Genomic DNA, 18,318 nt, shown 5'->3' with positions numbered 1-18,318 from the left:
CACAGGCGTTACTGTTAAACAGTGTCACCACAGCATACACGGTGACCACCACAGCAGGCAGGACAGGTCTGGCCTAAATGGGCTGAGTGGCTACACTGGGAAGCACACCACTGTAACCTATCCATGTCCGTTGCTACACACACACACACACACACACACACACACGCATTAGCACAGCTTCTTATAATGTGAAGTCTGGACCGGGTGGTGCTGCAAGTCATAAAGGTGGCGAAATGTTCAAGTAAAACGCCGTGACCTCAAGTCTGCGGTCCCCTAAACGCGCTAACATCCTCCGTGTAAACAGAAGTCGCGTATTGACGGCTTTGAATACACCCTGTTTTCAGCTAGCGTCAGCTCGCTGCTGCTTTTATTTACTGCTGGGAAATTAGCTCAGCTGTGAACGTGGTCCCACTCGATGCCTGCACTGGACACCGCGTAAAAGGCGGGTTCACGCTTATATTTACTCCGTGGCTGCGTCCCCGTGAATTAAAGAACAACACAGGGCGGACGTGATATCAATATCTGGCTACACACAGGACTGCAGCGTGTTTGCGTGGTTTCTGTGTGATGCGTTCACGGTCTCGCTGACCTCCAGATTGAAACATGGATGTGAGTGCTGGGTCTTTCCTGTGCAGTTGAATCAAACGTGTCCCACCTCTTGCCTCTATGATATGATATGATATGATATGATATAATATAATATAATATAATATAATAGAACAAACAAGGACAGGTTGTCAGGCCAGTTGTTTGAGTGTGAAGTTCAAGGCGTTATCATCTCAGCAAATGTGGGTTGCATTGTCACATTGTGGTTGCAGCATATGTGTGGCCTTGCACATGCACGCAGGCTTTTCATTTCGAGGGGATTCAACAACCTGCCAAGAGAACAGCGACGGTCGGGCCAAATGCACCAAGAAATCTGATTCCTGCACCATAAGCATAAAGCGGTGTGCTGCGGAGACGGGCTTAGGGGTCCTGTCCTGACGCGTAATAAACTCGCATCCACTCAAACAAACATTTAATCGTGAATGTTTGATCGTTTCTATCAGCGGGCTGAATACCCTGCGTGTTTAATTACAGCTGACGCCGTGGCTACGTAGACTGGGCTCGCCGGCTTACAGTACCCACACCGTTATTTGTGTTGGCGGGTGGAGTCCTCGCTTCGCAGGGAACCAATGTACCCTGTAAGTGTGCATAGGTTGTTTTGCTCTCGCCTCGTGGTGTGGACCAGCCCTGACACAAATGAAACAAACTAGTTCAAACAGTCACGGCTGAGAGCAGGGAGAGTCGTGCGCTGTGTCGTACCCCTCCACACCTTTTGGATCAGGTTGAAATCCTCCTCTGCCAGTTGGAGTGTTTCCCCTCTGAATAGGCAAACGTTTTAGGCGCACAGATTTCAATCGTCGTTAGATGTGCGGCAAAAATTAAATCGTAATCAGCCCACACCGATCAAGCATAACTTTGTGACCACCTTCCTTATATTGTGTAGGTCGTGCCTCCTCCTGACTCATCAGAGAATGGACATGGGCCTCCTGACGGTGTCCTGTGGTGTCTGGCTACACAGTGCTATTAGCGGCGGCCTGGGGGAAAAGTGCGCAAACTTTCTGAGCTAGAAACACAGAATGTCTATTAACTAAGGGGAGCACATTAATAATGTTTGCTCTGGGGATGAATTTGAATCGTTCGTTGCCTTATCGGACGTAGTCTGTTGTGTTTCCTCCCTGCAGCCATGAGGTTTAGGCTTTTAAGTGTTACACAACTTGCATGCGGAGGATTTTATTCAACGTCTTGAGCAGCAGCTCTACAAAACCCTCTTGATAAAGCTAATAGACATCGCATACTTTCCTCATTATTCCCACATAGTTTCCCACTGTTAGAGGTTTGACTGGAACTCTTTTCCCACACCGCCGTGTCCCCTTTTTCGGCTTTGGGCTCGTTGTTGCTGATTTCCTGAATTGATTTGATTCCGATTCACAAAGTTTCAGTTCAGTTCGACACCAGTTCACCCTGAAAGATTTAGAGAGAATTTCCAAGCGATTTTACCTAAAACTAAAGTAGGTTACGGTTCTAGAGATTTGTGCCATTTCCACAAAATTTTACCTCTAGTTTCACATCCTGCTGAAGCTCTTCATTGGCGTCACACTGTTTTTTTTAAAAAAAAAATATATATTTTTTTTTATATCCCATCAACTTTCAGTGCTGTAATGTTTGTCATGTTTTGATTCTCTCTCACCTCGTTGTGTGATTTTGTGAGATTTTGTCTCTCTTGTGAGAATTTATCAACAAATGCTGGACCTTTCAAATAGAGATGGATTTAAACTGGAAAGTCCTTTTTCTTCTCTTATAAAAACCTAGCCACACTTTAGCTCCAGTAAAATACTCCCTGAGGTGAGAGTTGGTCAAACGCAGCCGTTGTGCGATGGGACAAACAAGGATTTATAGAAATGCCGCAAGAGTTTGACAAGGACAGGGGCGACTATTCGCGGGACAATAAACTGTAACCCGCACGATGTTGAAGTCATTTATCTACACACAACCTTTTACTCGTAAACACATCGTCGGCGTGGAAAGCCACGTGAACTTTGATTGACCTTGGCCGCCGACTGCAGAGGATAAAAAGCTAATTGCCGTCTGCGATCGCAGCTTTTCAATCCGTCAGAGTCATTTTTCCTTTGCTACATTTCATTAAACTGTTTAAAGGGTGGCTGCTGGTTTCTTAGCCTTTAATGGTTCCTAAAGTAGGTGTCCTGTTCAAAGGCTGGGCTCAGATCGTGGACGTTTTTAGCTTAAACAGCCCTGACTTGTCCTTGCAGATAATCAGGAGTGAAATGCGTTTCACGGTCTCGATCGGTACCAACGTTTGGCACAAAATGTGTCCTTGTGGGTTGTTATCAGCTACTTTGGCTAAATGTGAGTGCTCTGCTGGTGAACTCATTGGTGTTTGTAAGAATCTCCCTCCTTTCCTCCGTGAAACAGAGCAGATCTGTGAGAGACAGGTCAACTCCAAGGAGAGACTGCTTGACGGACAGCTACGGGCTGGAGGATCTGCACAGAACTGCCAGTTTTAAAGGCGTATCTGACACTTTTTGAGACAGTTATCTGTTTTTCTTTCCCTGCACTCCTGTCAGCCTGCCCACGGGCACTTTTTCAGCAGATGGCAGTTGCTGATGTGAAATCAGTGATTCACCTTCAGCTTTTTTTTTTTTTTTTTGTTCCCGTGTTCCAACACGAGCTTTATTAGAGGAATACCAATACGAAGAACCTCCGCCGCAGTCCCCGCGTCTGCTGTTTGTAAAATCTGCGTACAAACAGACGGATCGCATTTTTATCACCGAGCCAATTCATTAGCTCGTTCATTTATTTTGAAGCAGCGCAGGCTGTCGTGCGATGGCGCCTGATCCTCGGACTCCCCGACGGCCGAGTGGGGCTGACGGCTTGACACAGTCTGTCGGATCTCTGAGCCTCATTTTCCCCGAGCAGCCACAGATCCTCCCGGTCTCCCCGGGACCCTGATGCCGTGGGTGCCGTTGTCTCTTGGCGTAGCCGTGTCACAGTGCCAGGTGAAGCCTGACGCCGGCTCAGGCGTATTCTGCGGTGTCTGGATACACCTACGCGTTCAACTCGAACACACGCTCTCCCCCGCAGCGTGGTTTATGTTTGCTTTGCCTAATGACACTTTCTGAAAAAAAAACCAAACATGTCGGAAGTGAAATGGCTCGCGTGTTATTTCTGGTCCCTCTGCAGCCACGTGCCTCGGGCAAACGGAGCCGTTACATGTTTTGTTGCTCGGTGGGTGAATGTTACAGAGTTTTCTGTGAGGAGTGGACGCGGGAATTCGGTAAATTAAATAAACCAGATGATGCAAAAATAGATATATGGAGATATTGGTATTGTATGTATTGTAATGGTGATGCAGAACACAAGAGCTGCGATTGGTCCACTTGGTAGCAGCGTGTTTCTGCTTTGGTATTTCCAGCTGCTTCTCCATCTCTGCAGTTTTCAGATTGATTGTTTTTGGATCAATAAAGATGGAACACATGGGAAAAGGTTAACTGATGAGGTTTGGAGATGGGAAATCTCTGCAAAAGTTTCAGTCTCCATTGTTGAAAGTGAAGCAGGAAGTAGAAACGAAGATTGACCCCACTGGCAAAAAAGACACAGCACTGAGTACCGTTTGGGTGGCACTGTTATAGAACGAGCCAGACTTAGGAGTACCGGTGTTGGCTACGTCCTGTACTACCCCAATGAGCCTTAAGAAGGCCCAAAGATTATTAAAGGAATTAACTGTGTTAACAAAACTTGACGTTGGTCTAAATTGTGAATGATAACAAACACTAGACCCACTGGGGTAATCGAGTAAATGGTGTGGTAGGTCCAATAGGCAAACTAAAGCAGATGGTGATGGTCAGAAGTCTTCGTGGGTCCAAACTGTCATAATCCTGATCAAAAAGGGACCTTTGCAAAACCCACTTGAAACACTGACTGTGCCCCTGACTCTCGCTTGATTCAAAACTGTCAAAGAGGTGAAGCGTGAAGGAAGGTGAGGTGGGCAGGTGATTCCGAAAGCAACAGGCAGCAACGTGTGGGGACACCTACCTGTCACTGAAAACGCCTTTCCATAAATTAGACATGACTTTAAGAATTGATTTATTTTGAACAAATGACGTAAACAAACCAGTTTTTGTACCACACTCTGCTGTAAAGTTTTAACATTGATGTCTATGGGAACTGACTCTCTTTTGGGGTCGGCCTCAAGTGGTCATTTCAGGAACTGCAGGTTTTGGCACATTGATACATACATTGGCAAATAACACAGCATAAGAACCAGTGTAATTAATTAATATGGTTCAAAGAAAAATCAACTGAAGGACACAATATCTTTTGTCAGGTATGGTTGGACCTGTGAAGACTCCTACAGGAGATTCTTGTAGATTTTTGAAGCTTAAAGTGTCTGCTGAGGAATCACAAAGCAAATCTTTTTGGATCCAGCCACAATGAGTCACGTGAAATATGTTTACTTTAACCATTGTTATCAATGGGCCAACATTTGATACCTCAGCCACTGTCGTATAAGCTGCTCGTGTCAAATTCAAATAGCGTGGAAACTCCACCGTCCTGATGCTGGGTTTGTGTCTGAGCGTCGTCGTCCATGGTCGGACATATAGGGCACAGGTCAAGTGTAACTGGTTGGGGTCAGACCTGTTCTGGTGTCAGGTCGCATGCAGGTTAATGGACGCCTGGTTTGGGGAAAAAAAAACTGCAGATCCTTTTTCCACTTTTAAATAATTCTGACAAGATATCCCCCGTTATCTTTGATCCGGTCCGTCGGCACGCTTCCGGCTGTGAGACAAAAAAAGGACGGCATCCAGGCTGTTCTGTGATGTGAACTCTTTTTGTTCACCCTTGTACCTCTGAGTGTATCAGCTGCAGACGGACGACGAGGTTCTGCGCCGGGAGAGCGTTGTTCTGATCAGAGTCGGGCTGGGGAGAGAGGACAGGGATGATGAAACGCTGTAAAAAGGAGGAGGCACAGGGGGAACTGTTAAGAGTCACCGTCTCCTAACGCGTATCAGGACTTATTTCCCTACTTATACAGAACCGAAAGATGAGTCTTCAAAGAGAACGCACATCTCATTTGTGATTAAAAGGCTGGTCTATTCCGTGGCCTCTGTGTGGTGTTTGAATTTTCCTCGACTTTTGGTAATTCGTTTCCTTCCTGAGCTGGATCTGGCCTCGGAGTCGACCCGGTGTAATTGACTGCAGCCCAATGCGGTTGAATTAAAGCCAAGGCTGTGAAGAATAAAAAAAAAAAAACAATACAGAGAACAGGGTATGGGAGGAGTGTCGGAGAAGTCCAGAAGCCAGGTCGTTGGTCCGTGGGACGTGCAGCTATCGCCACTAAAGCCGACTTCCTCAGCGCGACGTTCCAAATTCCACTAATGATTTGTCATCTTCATGCCCAGCGTGCGACCGGGCCTCCCGCCGCCGCCGCCGCCGCCGCCGCTCTATCGCTCCATCGCCTCGACCTTTGGACGGTACGCGCGGCTCGGTCTAATAAGATGGTTTTCTGAGGCTTGGTCGTCATTACAATACATTAATCTCTCTTTAGAAGGAGCCTTTAGAAGTCTCACAGTCTTTACAGCGGGAGAAGTGTGATGGACGGGTCAAACGTTTCGGTTCTCATTTAAATTCTGACCACGTTTCATCGGAAGCTCCAGAATATCTGCAACAAACAATCATTGAGAAGAAGAGACGGCACATTGCGATTGCTGTACGCCGATCAGCCACAACATTAAAACCACAGGAGACGGGAGAAGTAAATAACATTGACTGTTAATTCAATGTTCTGCTGGGAAACCTTTGGACCTGGCTTTCGTGTTGGTGTTACTTAGACCAGACCAGGCACCCCCATCCCATGGTAATGACACTCCTTGATGGCAGCAGCCATCCCCAGCAGGATGCAGCCTGGCACATGCACAAACACAACAATGGCTTAGGAACAGTTAAAAAAAAACACACAAAAACAGAGGTCTCCAGATTCTCTAGATCCCAAACTGATAAAGTATCTGGGGATGGGATGATCCACAGAGGCCCCTCCCCTCAACACGTAGGAACCAAAGACCCCCACTAATAACATCCTGTTCCCAGACACCACAGGACCCCCCTCAGAAGAGAGACCTACACCATATTAGGAAGGGGGTCATAATGTTATGCCTGATCGGGGTATATTGTTTTATGGCGTGTTTCTCATTAAGCGATCGCACTCCAGGACAGATGAACCTATTGGAGCTTGGTTAACATTACATTATATGCATAAGTCCAGGGTGATTAAGTCACAGTTAAGACATGTTGCCATGTCATGTAATAAAACCTACGGTTTAAAAAGCTTCTACTGAACCAAGCGGTTTAACTGATGCATGTTTGGAAGTAAAACTGTCGTCGTTCGCCTCCAGACCGCAACTTCTCCTTCTTTGGTGTCTGGCAGCAGCCGTGCATCTTCTCAGGACTAAAGATGCTCAGTCAAACTGTTAATGAGTTCCAGAACACGGGCACATGAATCACAGAACAGAACATTTTGCTGGCGCTCCATTATTTCCAGAAATCCAACATTTTCTGATCCCTCGCCAAACTGCCAGCGCGTCATGTTTGAGAGCGCGTCAGAACACCTGCCCTGCGAACGCGAGCGAGTCAGGGTTAAACGCAACATCGTAACATATTGTTTCATATCACCGCCTGAACCGGAACCAAGTTTAGGCGTGAAAGCACCCTGAGATGCCGTTTACAGTCTTTGCCAGTGGACAGCTTTATCCCACTGATTTCACGCTGAGCTCAAATGGCTTTGTGACAAACACAGGGACAGCGAATCACGTGACGGGCGGCGTGACGTCCAACGCTGCTGGAAGCGATACACCTTCAAATAAGGCTCCGTAACGAATTAAAGTGAAACGATTGTGATCTTGAACGAGATGACAAGAAAAGCGGTTTGTGCGCTGTGGCATTTTCTCTCTTTACTTCGATCCCTCTGATTGTGTCTGAATTAAAACCGGTGTCCTCTGCTCTTCTCTCTTCACTCCGCAGGTCTTCAGAGACGAACCCCACTTGGATGCGCAGTCGCAGCGTCCGCCCAAGGCTTCACGATGAACCGGAACAAGCGTGAGAAGGAGTACTACAGTATAGATGTGGGCGATTCGACTTTTATGGTTTTAAAGCGCTACCAGAACCTCAGACCCATCGGATCGGGAGCGCAGGGAATTGTCTGGTGAGGAAAAAACAAAAAAAACTAAATCTTGACTCTGGAGATAGCAGGTTGGATAAATAATCTTATCACACTGATCAGAAAGAAATTTATTCTCTGCGCTCAAACTGGGCAAACATTTGGGTGTGTGAAACATTTGTCGAAAGCGACAGATGTGGAGCCCAGACCCTGCCAGCTGTTTGCTCTAAAACTTGATGAGATCAGGTGTAAACAGAACAGGATACGTAATGTAGTATTTGTTGACCGTGCACTATGGTGTTGTGTTCCCCGTGGATGTAATTGTTTTTCATGTGAGAGGGGTTTTAAAGTGATTTAGAATTCAGATTGTGTTTCTGTTTATGACATATTTATCATTTCAACAGCGTGTTGACATTGTTTGCATGTCCATCATTCCAGCAGTGGATTTATTGAATTTAATGAACTTGAAATTTATAAGCAAAGTCATCGGTTCCTGTTGCATAAGCTAAACTCTGAGATGCTTCGCATACTTTGGCTTTGAGAAGGAACATGTTTTCTCAGCTTTTTTAAAAAAAAAAAACAAATCTGTGATCTTTCCATCACATACGAGGGCCGTCTGACCATCTGTCCTTTGTGACGGTGTTTTCAAACGGGAACATATGCTGAGTGATGAGGCAAACGGGAGCCACTGGGCAGCGTAATGCTACGTAACGGGTGCTTCTGGTCCTTCTGACGAAACCTACATTTGTAGTGCGAACAGTTTTAACGCAGTATTTGATCTTTGCTCTCAAATATTCTGGAAATGGAATAGGGGAGTTATTGCGGGACGTCCCAGTGGTTTTTCCCATAAACTAATTCCCATGGCCCACAGCTGGAGCTCTGGATTGAGGTCTTATTTGTGTCAAATACTGATGTCCAAATGTTTGTGGCCTTCTGTTTCTGGTTTAGCTAGACTTAAGCTTGGTTTATAATCCACTACTAAACTACTGCAGGACATAGACATTGTAACCAGTACTAGCCATTTATGCTTGTGCGCTGGTCTGTCTGGCTCGCTCTGTAAAAACGCCTCCTTAATGCTAGCCGGCGCTGTGACCTTTTGGCCAGTTGGGTTAATTTTGGTTTCTACTTCCAGCTTCAGTTTCCACAATGAAACTTTCACCGAAATTTTGCCGAAATTCCACTGAAGACAAGTCATGACCTTTCCTCGATGTGGTCCGTCTTTCTTGATTCAAAACAATCAGTTTGAAAGTTGCCGAGATAGAGAGGCAGCCGGAAATACTAAAGTGGAAACTTGCAACAACCAAGCGGACCAATCGCAGCTCTCGTGGGCTTTGTCACGGCGGTGCATAGTTGCGTTTCTGGAGAAGCGCACGTCAGCTGTAGTTATGTTTCCGTAGCTTCTGCGTCAACTTTGCGCAGAAGTTTAAACCGCCTGTAAAGCTTGATTCGTACTCCTGCCACCGGTGTGATTACGCCACTAAATCAGAACTCAGAGTGAACAAGGAAATGCATTTTGGACCATTGACAGCGGTTGCGGTCATGCGCCACCTCCACACACAGTAAAATTTCTGTGGAAGCACGCGGTGTAGGGTCTGGTCATGAGCTACCATAAATCTGGCTTTAGTGTGTAGTTATATGCCTCCAACGAGCGAAGATGCAGTTTACATCCAAGACCACTCATATACAACTCTGAGAGAATTGAATAGAAGGCATTAAGAGTAGACCTCACTTTATCGACATACTATGTTATCTTCAGCTAAAGGAGTTTTTATCACTTGGTGCAACAACCTGCTAACTTTTTTTTGGCGTTGAGTAAGGCCAAGTAAATTATTATTTATTTTCTGGGCACAGCAACTAAAAGCAGTTTTCATATGAGTTTTAGCAAGAAACATCCCAGTTCCAAACTTGGAACTTGCATGACATGAACCATTCTTGCTGAATCAAATGGTATAATTACAATATTGTGAAAAAAAACAAACACAAAAAAAACATTTGTGTATTCTCTACTCTGCTCTCACACCTCAACATGTCTGTGGTATCAAAATGTCAGATAAAACATAACAGAACCAAAGCTGAAATGTTTAATTAATTAATCAGGTTACATTATCTGGGAGAAGTTTTCTGTTAAATGTATATATATTAATATTAAAATGTCTGTTCTCTCAGATATTGTTTAAACTGGCGTTCGAGCCTAAATAAGAACAGTCTGAATTTTGACTAAACTTAACCTCTGCACAGCTGCTTGTTAAGATTATGTCTTGTGATTTTGTCATCAAACCATAAAACCACTGGTTATAGTGCAAACAGTTAAAATGTCCCCGTAGTTATCGGCATGTGGTACTGTCGGCTGATTTTCTGCTCTCGTTCTTCACTCCAGTTCTGCATACGACCACAACTTGGAGAGGAACGTCGCCATCAAGAAGCTGAGCCGACCCTTTCAGAATCAAACTCACGCAAAACGGGCCTACAGAGAACTGGTGCTCATGAAATGTGTCAACCACAAGAACGTAAGAGCTGGGATTTTATTTCATGTATATCGTTGGCTGTATATTTTTTAATATAATAATCGCAATTATTTCTGAGATATTGTTACTTTTTCCTCCTGTGTGTTTCACATGGATGCCGACCCAAAACTAGTTTCAAAGGGAGCGAAGACCTTGCATCAATGTCAGACCTGGTCAGCTTTAAGTAGCAGGTGTTAGCATTCCCAGGATGCATTTCGGCAATCTGATCTCAAGTCTCATTGGGAGGTGGTCTGGGAAACATTTGACCACATAAAATGCATCCCGGGGCAGATTAATGACAACAGTTCTCAAAAGCTCACAAGCTCTATTTTGAATGATGAAAGAAAAAGCGCTGCATGTGATACCTTTTCATTAGAATTGAGAGACTTTATAAATATTCTGTCCTTATAACTGTTGACTGAAATCCAAATGGGAATTAAACATGAAATTCTAGAATATGAGTGCATTGTGTGTGAGGCTGTCATCAAGAAAACGCATCCGCATGTGGATAATTAGTGAAGTGATCTGTCACCAGTTGTAACCAAGGAGCGGAATTAAGTTACGCATTTCCTCAATAATGACCAGCGTCATTGTTTAACTGTCGATTAACTGTTTTTTCTTCTTTCACCGCCTCAGCAGTAAAGTTAAAGTCCGTATGACGTCCGACGTTTTCAGTGCTTTGTTCCAGGTGACATATTTCAGGCTGTTTGTCCAAGTAGAGCTGTTGGAAAATGTGCTGTTGATGCGGTAGTGACAGGCAGCTGAACCAACCGGTAAAGATAGAAGACGCTAAACAGCATCCTGACCCTCTCTTTGGGAAATTTGAGTACAATAAAAACAAGACGGAACAATCAACCGACGCGAAGTATTATGCACACTCTGCAGGAAGGACTTTTCTTTTCATTAAAGCATTTCCACCTTAAAATACCACAATAGCACCAAGTATACGTTAGTTTAGTCGTGGGATTATGCTAGCACTTCGGCTAACAAGTCGCCCAGCGTGATATAGACAAAGTCAAGCTACCAATGTTGACTTGCAAATATCTGGCCACTCCTGCAACCACTGTTCCGTGTAAGAAATGGTTCTCAGTTGCAGCAACATTGTCAATAAGAAGTGGTCACCTCTCCTCTCGGACACGGTAGTGTACTGCACATCCATGTACGGTGTCTGATGAGGTTCGTACGGAATTTGTGGTGTTTAATTAACACCTTAGGTGCATATATGTTCCCTTATTCCTTCTTTTCACGCAAAATGAAACATGATTAATAAAGATTAAAATGAATGAAGAATGATTAATTGCGATTAATCAAAATTAATCCACAGCAAGCCTGTGATTAATCTGATTAAAAAAAAAAGTTTTTAAATCATCTACTGTGTCCAAAAAGCGCAAAACTCAGATTGAATCTCAAGTGCTATGTGGTAACACATTGTATGCAAGATATGACCATACGTACTAAAAAGTGGCCATGTGTGTTCGGATCGCTCCAGTCTGATGTTGATGTAATGTCTGACTCAGTCAAGAAGTGATGTGATGAACAAGTCTGCAGGAACAGAGACTTTTTGCCTGCAGAAATAAATAAAGACATTTTTCTTGTGTGCTCACAAAATTGGAGAATTTTGCCCATTTTTTTTAGTTTGTTTGGTTGTTCCCATTATTTTAAAATCTGCTAAATATCAGTCTCGGCCCTGGACTGACCCTCGCGCAGAACAGAACACGGCCTCGCATCCAGCTTGTTATTATGCGCAATAAACATGAAGGCCACCCAAATTAGAGTTTACTGGTTAATTTATAAGTTGATGAGCAGTGGAAGGCGGCCAAATGTGTGAGTGGATGATGAGGAAGTAGAGCCAGACTTTTAATTACGGCCTTTTGTGGAGTTGTGGCTGCTGCGTGTGTACAGAGGCGTGTCTGAATGTTTTTGATTCACGGATCTGGAGAGACTTGAATGTTCGCTGCAAAAGATCAGACTGTGTCTGACTGAGGCCAGCGTCGGAAATAAATTGTGATTTTAACTGTGAACGATTTTAAGATAGAAAAACGCATCTGAAGCTTCAGAGTTCAGTCTGTAGTCTTGCATTTATCTCAACTGCGCGTTGCATCCATCTGCATTGTAAATAATTTGATATTGATTCGTGCATAATTAGAATCATGTGTCACTGCAGACCTATGCAGGTGTGACGCATAAAACTGCATCATGTTAAGCCCAGTGCGCACAAAGTAGAGCGTCAGACATGAGGAGAAAAACCTGAATCACCACAATGCAACTCCTGGTTTTTATGCAGCGCTGAATGAGGGAACGTCTGGTGTTTTGTTCATAACCGATGGCCAGACAGCTGCAGTCAGTCTTCCAGACTAACAGTCGGCTCCGCCGGTTCAGGGCTGCAGAGGTTTATTACAAACCTTCACCTCCATAACTGTGTCGTTTATCCCCACAGATCATCGGCCTATTAAACGTATTCACACCACAGAAGACGCTGGAGGAGTTCCAAGATGTGTGAGTATTGCAGAGACTGCAAATAACATCTGCCCGGATCAATACAGGATATAGCACGCCGGGGGCTTAGATGGTCGTTTTGGAGTTTTAGAGCAAGCTTAGCCAGGTCCCTGGATGGGGACACCTACATCATAACATGTACGATGACGCAAAACGCATTTAGGACCATTTCTATAAACTAGATTCAGTCAGTGCGTTATCATATTAAAATCAGAGCAATTGGTTAAAGTGTCCTTAGTTTTATTTCCACTCTTTTATCAGCTACGTTTGTGTGGCCGGTAATAAGAGCATCGTTGGTGTATTTTTAGCAGAGTCCTGGATTTATTTTGAAGTCAACAAGATGTTCAGGAGTGTGAGTGGAAACTGGCTGTAAAAATCTCAGAGGGGAATACTAGACCCGAGACGTGGGGGAAGTGATGGTTTTTACAGAGTGCGATGGGTACAAACATGATTAATGCCATCTTCTAGAAGCTGTGTGTTTGTGTGTGTCTGACTGATTGGGAAAAAAAAAAAAAAAGGAAAACTGGCTAAATCATAGCCAGAGGGTTGCGGGGCAAAGGCGCAGTTTGAGGATGAACATTTGCCTGCTCGTTTATACACTTCAGTGCATATTTACATTGCAGTGTTGACTACGCGTTTTGCCCGTTTTCAACTGTCTACGTATTGTATCAAAATGTAGAGTCCATACAAATCTTTTCCAAGCAGAAGTCTCACTTTTGACCGTGTCGATGCACAGAAGAATCTTTCAGAGGTACTGTACTCCATGAAGAAGGGTAAAGGGAGCTGCTGATGTAACAGCTGCCAGATGGCATTATATCATTCAGTGAAAGGAGGCAAAGTCTCACTGTCGCTTCCTAAATGCCAGGAAAAGTGAGTGCTGTGCGGGTGGGGAGAGAGCAAACCAAAAAAATATATATCATTTTAATTAATAAGTGTTGTAACACATGACATCTTAATGTCTTTAAACACATCCAAAAGTTGCACAACACGTACATGCAGGGAGGCAGAAACAAATGGATCTTGTGTGGTTTCTCTGCAGCTACCTAGTGATGGAGCTGATGGACGCCAACCTCTGTCAGGTGATTCAGATGGAGCTGGACCATGAGAGGCTGTCCTACCTGCTCTACCAGATGCTGTGTGGAATCAAACACCTGCACGCTGCAGGCATCATACACAGGGTAAGTCACACTACACTGTTCTTGTGTGTATGCATGGTCAGATATGCACATATATATAGATATATATATTTTTTCCATGCTTGTGACATCACAGCTCCTACAAGAGATGAAACAAAATTTCATTGTATTCATGTACGATGACAATAAAGCTTCTTATCTTATTGTTGGGAAAACTAACATTGTGAGCGAGTGTCACAGTGACAGCAACACCGTACTACAAATACTGAGGTAAGCTTTGTGGCTGCAGGTGCTTCAAATTCATCATTCAACAGGTGGACGAGCTACGTACCATCTACTCTGACATCTTCTCTATGTTCTGTGCTGTTTTCCCATTATCATTGTGTTGTGCAGTACAGAGCGAACAACTTGTAGCCCCCTTCTGAGACTTAAGCTCTGTTGCGGGAGTATAAATCATCTTAAATCTCAGCAGGAAAGCAAACACTTATACGGCCACAAATTACAAACTCAAAATTTTACTGGCCCCGGAGTGATTTTCAGAAATACTCCCAGAGTTTGTTGTTGCAAATCAACTGTTCAGTAAACCTCCGTTCGTAGAACAAAAAGTGCTAAACATCCGTTGACACTGAGTTTTTCACTCCGTTTTCCACTTTTTATCTGGATACAAATGTTCGCAAACGCACCGATTTCTCTCCACATGCAAGTACATCGTACAGCATGTGTTTTACAGATGGACAGAGGTTTGTTTACAACTGCAAATCTGAACGCAGATCTCTTTTCGGGCTGGAAAAGTTACATTTGAGCGCGTGTACTTCCCTGAAATGCTCCTTAAAAATGTAACAGAACCTCGTTTCGTTTTCTTTGACCAAACATGAATGAGTTGACATGCAGCAGAGATGATGTGCACGTACATCAGCGGCGGCACACGATCAGTAAGAGGCGCACTGGCAGCTCTTGGTCAGTCGCCCTCAGTGAGATATGCAGCAGTAGACGAGCTCTCTCTTGCTCTGCCAGCCAGAACTAATTGGGCCACAGGCGGAGCTAAGCAGCCTCACTTGCATCGGCGCCGCTCGGCACACAGAGCTTTCATACGGTGAACGGATGCAACATGAGTCACGGAGCACGGAAAAGATTTCTTGTTTCTTCTCTTTTTTTTTATGGGCGTTTTCTTATTCACATGCTCAGAACCTTGAAGCCTTGGGAAGTTTTCTTTACCTGTCAAGGCACTGAGGCGTAACTGCCCTACAGTTTGACGTTCTTATAATTAAACCAGCTTAGAAATGACGGGAATATTACCTGTGATGCATGAAAGATTTACTGAAACCATGTTAGTGGTGCTAGATGTAGTGACCTGTCTGTGATACTCTTCTCCAAACCAGACATCGCCATGAAGACAAAAGTCATTAGGAAATCACAGACAAAGATTCCATTTGGCTGCTGCGTTAATTATGCAGAAAAACAATTAACTGGGCCTAGAACCGCCATGGCCTGCATATTAGTTGTAATAAATCATAGGGCATATGGCCATGTGGAGATAATAGCTATAGGCAATGAGCCTTTATGACAGGATGCCTTATGGGTTGGAAGCACGACACGCCAGGGAGATAATGGCTGTTTGGTTTGTCGGGATATCTTCATAAGAGGGGAAACTGCACCTCTACACGGGTATTTCATAAGTTCTATATTTTTTTTTTATTCTGTCAGAGGCGATTGATGGGAAGCAATCGGGAACATAAGGCAGAACCGATATGGCCACCCCGAAGTCTAAAGCGTCGCCAACAAAAACAAAGACTTGAGTTTACTGTGATACATAATCTTTGGTTTTCTGTTCTGCATGAGGGTGACTAATCTCCTCTTCTTGGGAAAACACTCTCATATTGGAGCTTTTTCACTCATGTAGAATCTTTTTGAGGATATATTTGTTCCCTGCCCCCAAAATGCATTCTCGTAATTTGCTTTTAAAAACATCTTGGGTTCATTTAACCCAGTGAAAACGACTCTGTCTTTCAGTTGGGTTTTAGATTTCCATGTCGCGAACGCCTAATGCGACAGCGCGCCCACACACTCAGTCAACTTTGTGACTCTTCCTCCAGGACCTGAAGCCCAGCAACATCGTGGTGAAGTCCGACTGCACGCTGAAGATCCTGGACTTCGGCCTGGCCAGGACGGCCGCCACTGGCCTCCTCATGACGCCCTACGTGGTGACCCGCTACTACCGCGCCCCCGAAGTCATCCTGGGCATGGGCTACCAGGCCAACGGTGAGTGGTAACGGAAGCGGCTTCTTGACGGCAACCGGCCAATGAGCAGCTGCTGCCTGGCCCGCTGCATGGCTCTCGACACTGTGACGTTTCAAGAGCACTTCCCAAACACACTCTCCTACCCGCGCACACACACGCACACACACACCTTCCTGTTCCTGTAAAGGTTACGCTCGGGGGGGGGGGGGACGTTGGCATGTGGGGAATCAACGCTTTGTGGGAAACTTCCTGTGTAGGGACTCTGGTGCCCAGTCGTGCTTTAGCGTGTCTTTGATGTTTTATTAAGAGGTTGTCTGTAATAAGCTCAATACGAAAAAAAAAAACCTCTATATATGAATATAGGCACCTGTGTACACAGGAGTTTAACATATTACAGTTTCTGTAAGGTGGTCGTAAAGGAACAGTGCCACGTATTGGTACCACTGTCATATCTGTCTGTTGAACTTAGTTTATCATTGATATTGGGTGGAATCAGCTAATTTGGTTCCGTCCAAATGTAAGGGCTGTGACACACCAACAACATGACCAGGTGCTATCGTGCAGTCGGTGCGTGTTATGGCCTTAGTTTTTGCAGTGTGCCCCCCAGCGTTGGCGCTAGTCAGACCCCTTCAGGCCGCTTCAGCCAAATAAGTTACTTTTGCACTGGAGCGTATGGGTGGGTGAGATCACCCTGATCCCCAAAGATAGAAACAGAAGTGATGAAAGTCAAGACACTGAAAAACCTTCTGTTTGTTACAAACTAGTACGTTGACTTACTAGATGTATTATATATAATGTTCATGGCAACAAGATCGTGTGGAAAGAAGAAAAGTGTAGATCAGAATGATTCAGCCTTGATGCTCTGTCTAGTTACTTGAATGCCTTTTGGTTTCCCCTTCTGATTGATGAATTCAAACTACTGCCACCTGCTGGTATGGAGATGTTTAACTTGCTGCAGGACGTATGTTCTGGATGAGCATTGGCTGTAGTCCTCGTGGTGTGTAAGGGTAACATTTTTGGCCACACTATTGCCAGGAGTTCTGATACTGGTTTGGTGTGTCTGGGCCTGAACAGAGGTGATGGCAGACTGAGCTACGTTAGTTGTTTCCAGATTTTATTTAAAACTCAGCTGATCATCTCCTGACTGCTGTTTCACATTTACAGACATGTGAGTGGTTTCAATCTTCCCACTTCAGTCTCATCAAGGAAGCAAATAGCTACTCATCTAAAAATGTTACACTGTCGATGAAAGAAAGAGATTATGGTGGAAATGTCTGGGTTTAAGAGAACATTCCTTTCAGTATAGACACCATGAGGTGGATGCAAACGAAACACGCTCTATTAAAATCTTCTAAATACTAAAGCTCTCTCATGCTCAGTCCACTTCACCTAAAACACTGTGCCTAAATTTTCCTGCTGACTTGTTGCATTTTTTTGCTTATTCTCTTCTCCTTCCTTTTATGCTGCGCATATGTAGTGGATATTTGGGCTGTGGGCTGCATTATGGCAGAAATGGTTCGCCACAAAATCCTTTTTCCAGGAAGGGATTGTATCCTTGAGCTGCTTGCAGCAGTGTCTGGCATTTCTTGTGACACAAACAAAGCACAAAAAAAGGTCTTTCGTACTTCCAATTATTATTTTTTTATTATTATTATTATTTTTTTGCAACTGTAGAAATTCAGTTTCTCAGATTTGCCTGACACCTTGACTTGCAGCCACCCACTTGCTATTCCCGCAGACACACGTGAACACCTCCTCACTCACTCAAGCAGCAGCACCGTTGCTTCAAACACCATGACTGTCACATGACAAACCTGAAATAGGACGATAATAGTTTGCTCTTCCGCATCTGAGAACTGAACCGCACAATAGCGTCCTCTTCTATCCTCTAACTGCCTTCCATATGTCATTGAAGATGCCTGCAGAAAATTAACAGTTGTGCTCCACACAAGAATTAATGGACCCTCAGTGGCTCTTAACCTGCTGTCTCACATGTGTGGGTGTGACAGAATCTCCAAATTAACATTGTCTTAGCCCTGTTGCTGAGCCCATTTCCGTACTCCGTACCTAGGATGTTTGGCAGTGAAGATACAGAGGGTGTTGATTGATTTCTGCAAGAAAAAAAAACACTCTCAGAAGTCCTTGAAAGCCAGCGTCTCACTTTTCAAAGCTTATTCACAGCAGAAATGATATAAAAAGGACCTGTGGGACGCTGACCCAGGTCTGAGAG

At 44.5% G+C, this 18,318-nt stretch overlaps 1 protein-coding gene across 3 annotated transcripts in view; it reads left to right on the top strand.

The window, feature by feature from the left end:
* The window catches only part of mapk8b (mitogen-activated protein kinase 8b), a 32,480-nt gene that overhangs the window by 414 nt on the left and 13,748 nt on the right, over nucleotides 1–18,318 (top strand). For 2 of the 3 annotated variants that reach the window (XM_047608434.1, XM_047608436.1), the window contains exons 2-6: nucleotides 7,579–7,759; nucleotides 10,092–10,221; nucleotides 12,656–12,714; nucleotides 13,754–13,892; nucleotides 15,944–16,109. In XM_047608434.1, the coding sequence (XP_047464390.1) occupies nucleotides 7,638–7,759; nucleotides 10,092–10,221; nucleotides 12,656–12,714; nucleotides 13,754–13,892; nucleotides 15,944–16,109 (616 nt within the window). In that variant the 5' untranslated portion in view covers nucleotides 7,579–7,637. Of the gene's footprint in view, nucleotides 1–7,578; nucleotides 7,760–10,091; nucleotides 10,222–12,655; nucleotides 12,715–13,753; nucleotides 13,893–15,943; nucleotides 16,110–17,565; nucleotides 17,638–18,318 lie in introns of all 3 variants that reach the window. The other variant, XM_047608435.1, reaches the window with a different exon arrangement.

This window comes from Mugil cephalus, chromosome 16, assembly GCF_022458985.1.
Source record: "Mugil cephalus isolate CIBA_MC_2020 chromosome 16, CIBA_Mcephalus_1.1, whole genome shotgun sequence".
NCBI classification, from domain to species: Eukaryota; Metazoa; Chordata; class Actinopteri; order Mugiliformes; family Mugilidae; genus Mugil; species Mugil cephalus.
The sequence above is the reverse complement of the archived record's forward strand: the minus strand, read 5'-3'. Positions and strand labels throughout refer to the sequence as shown.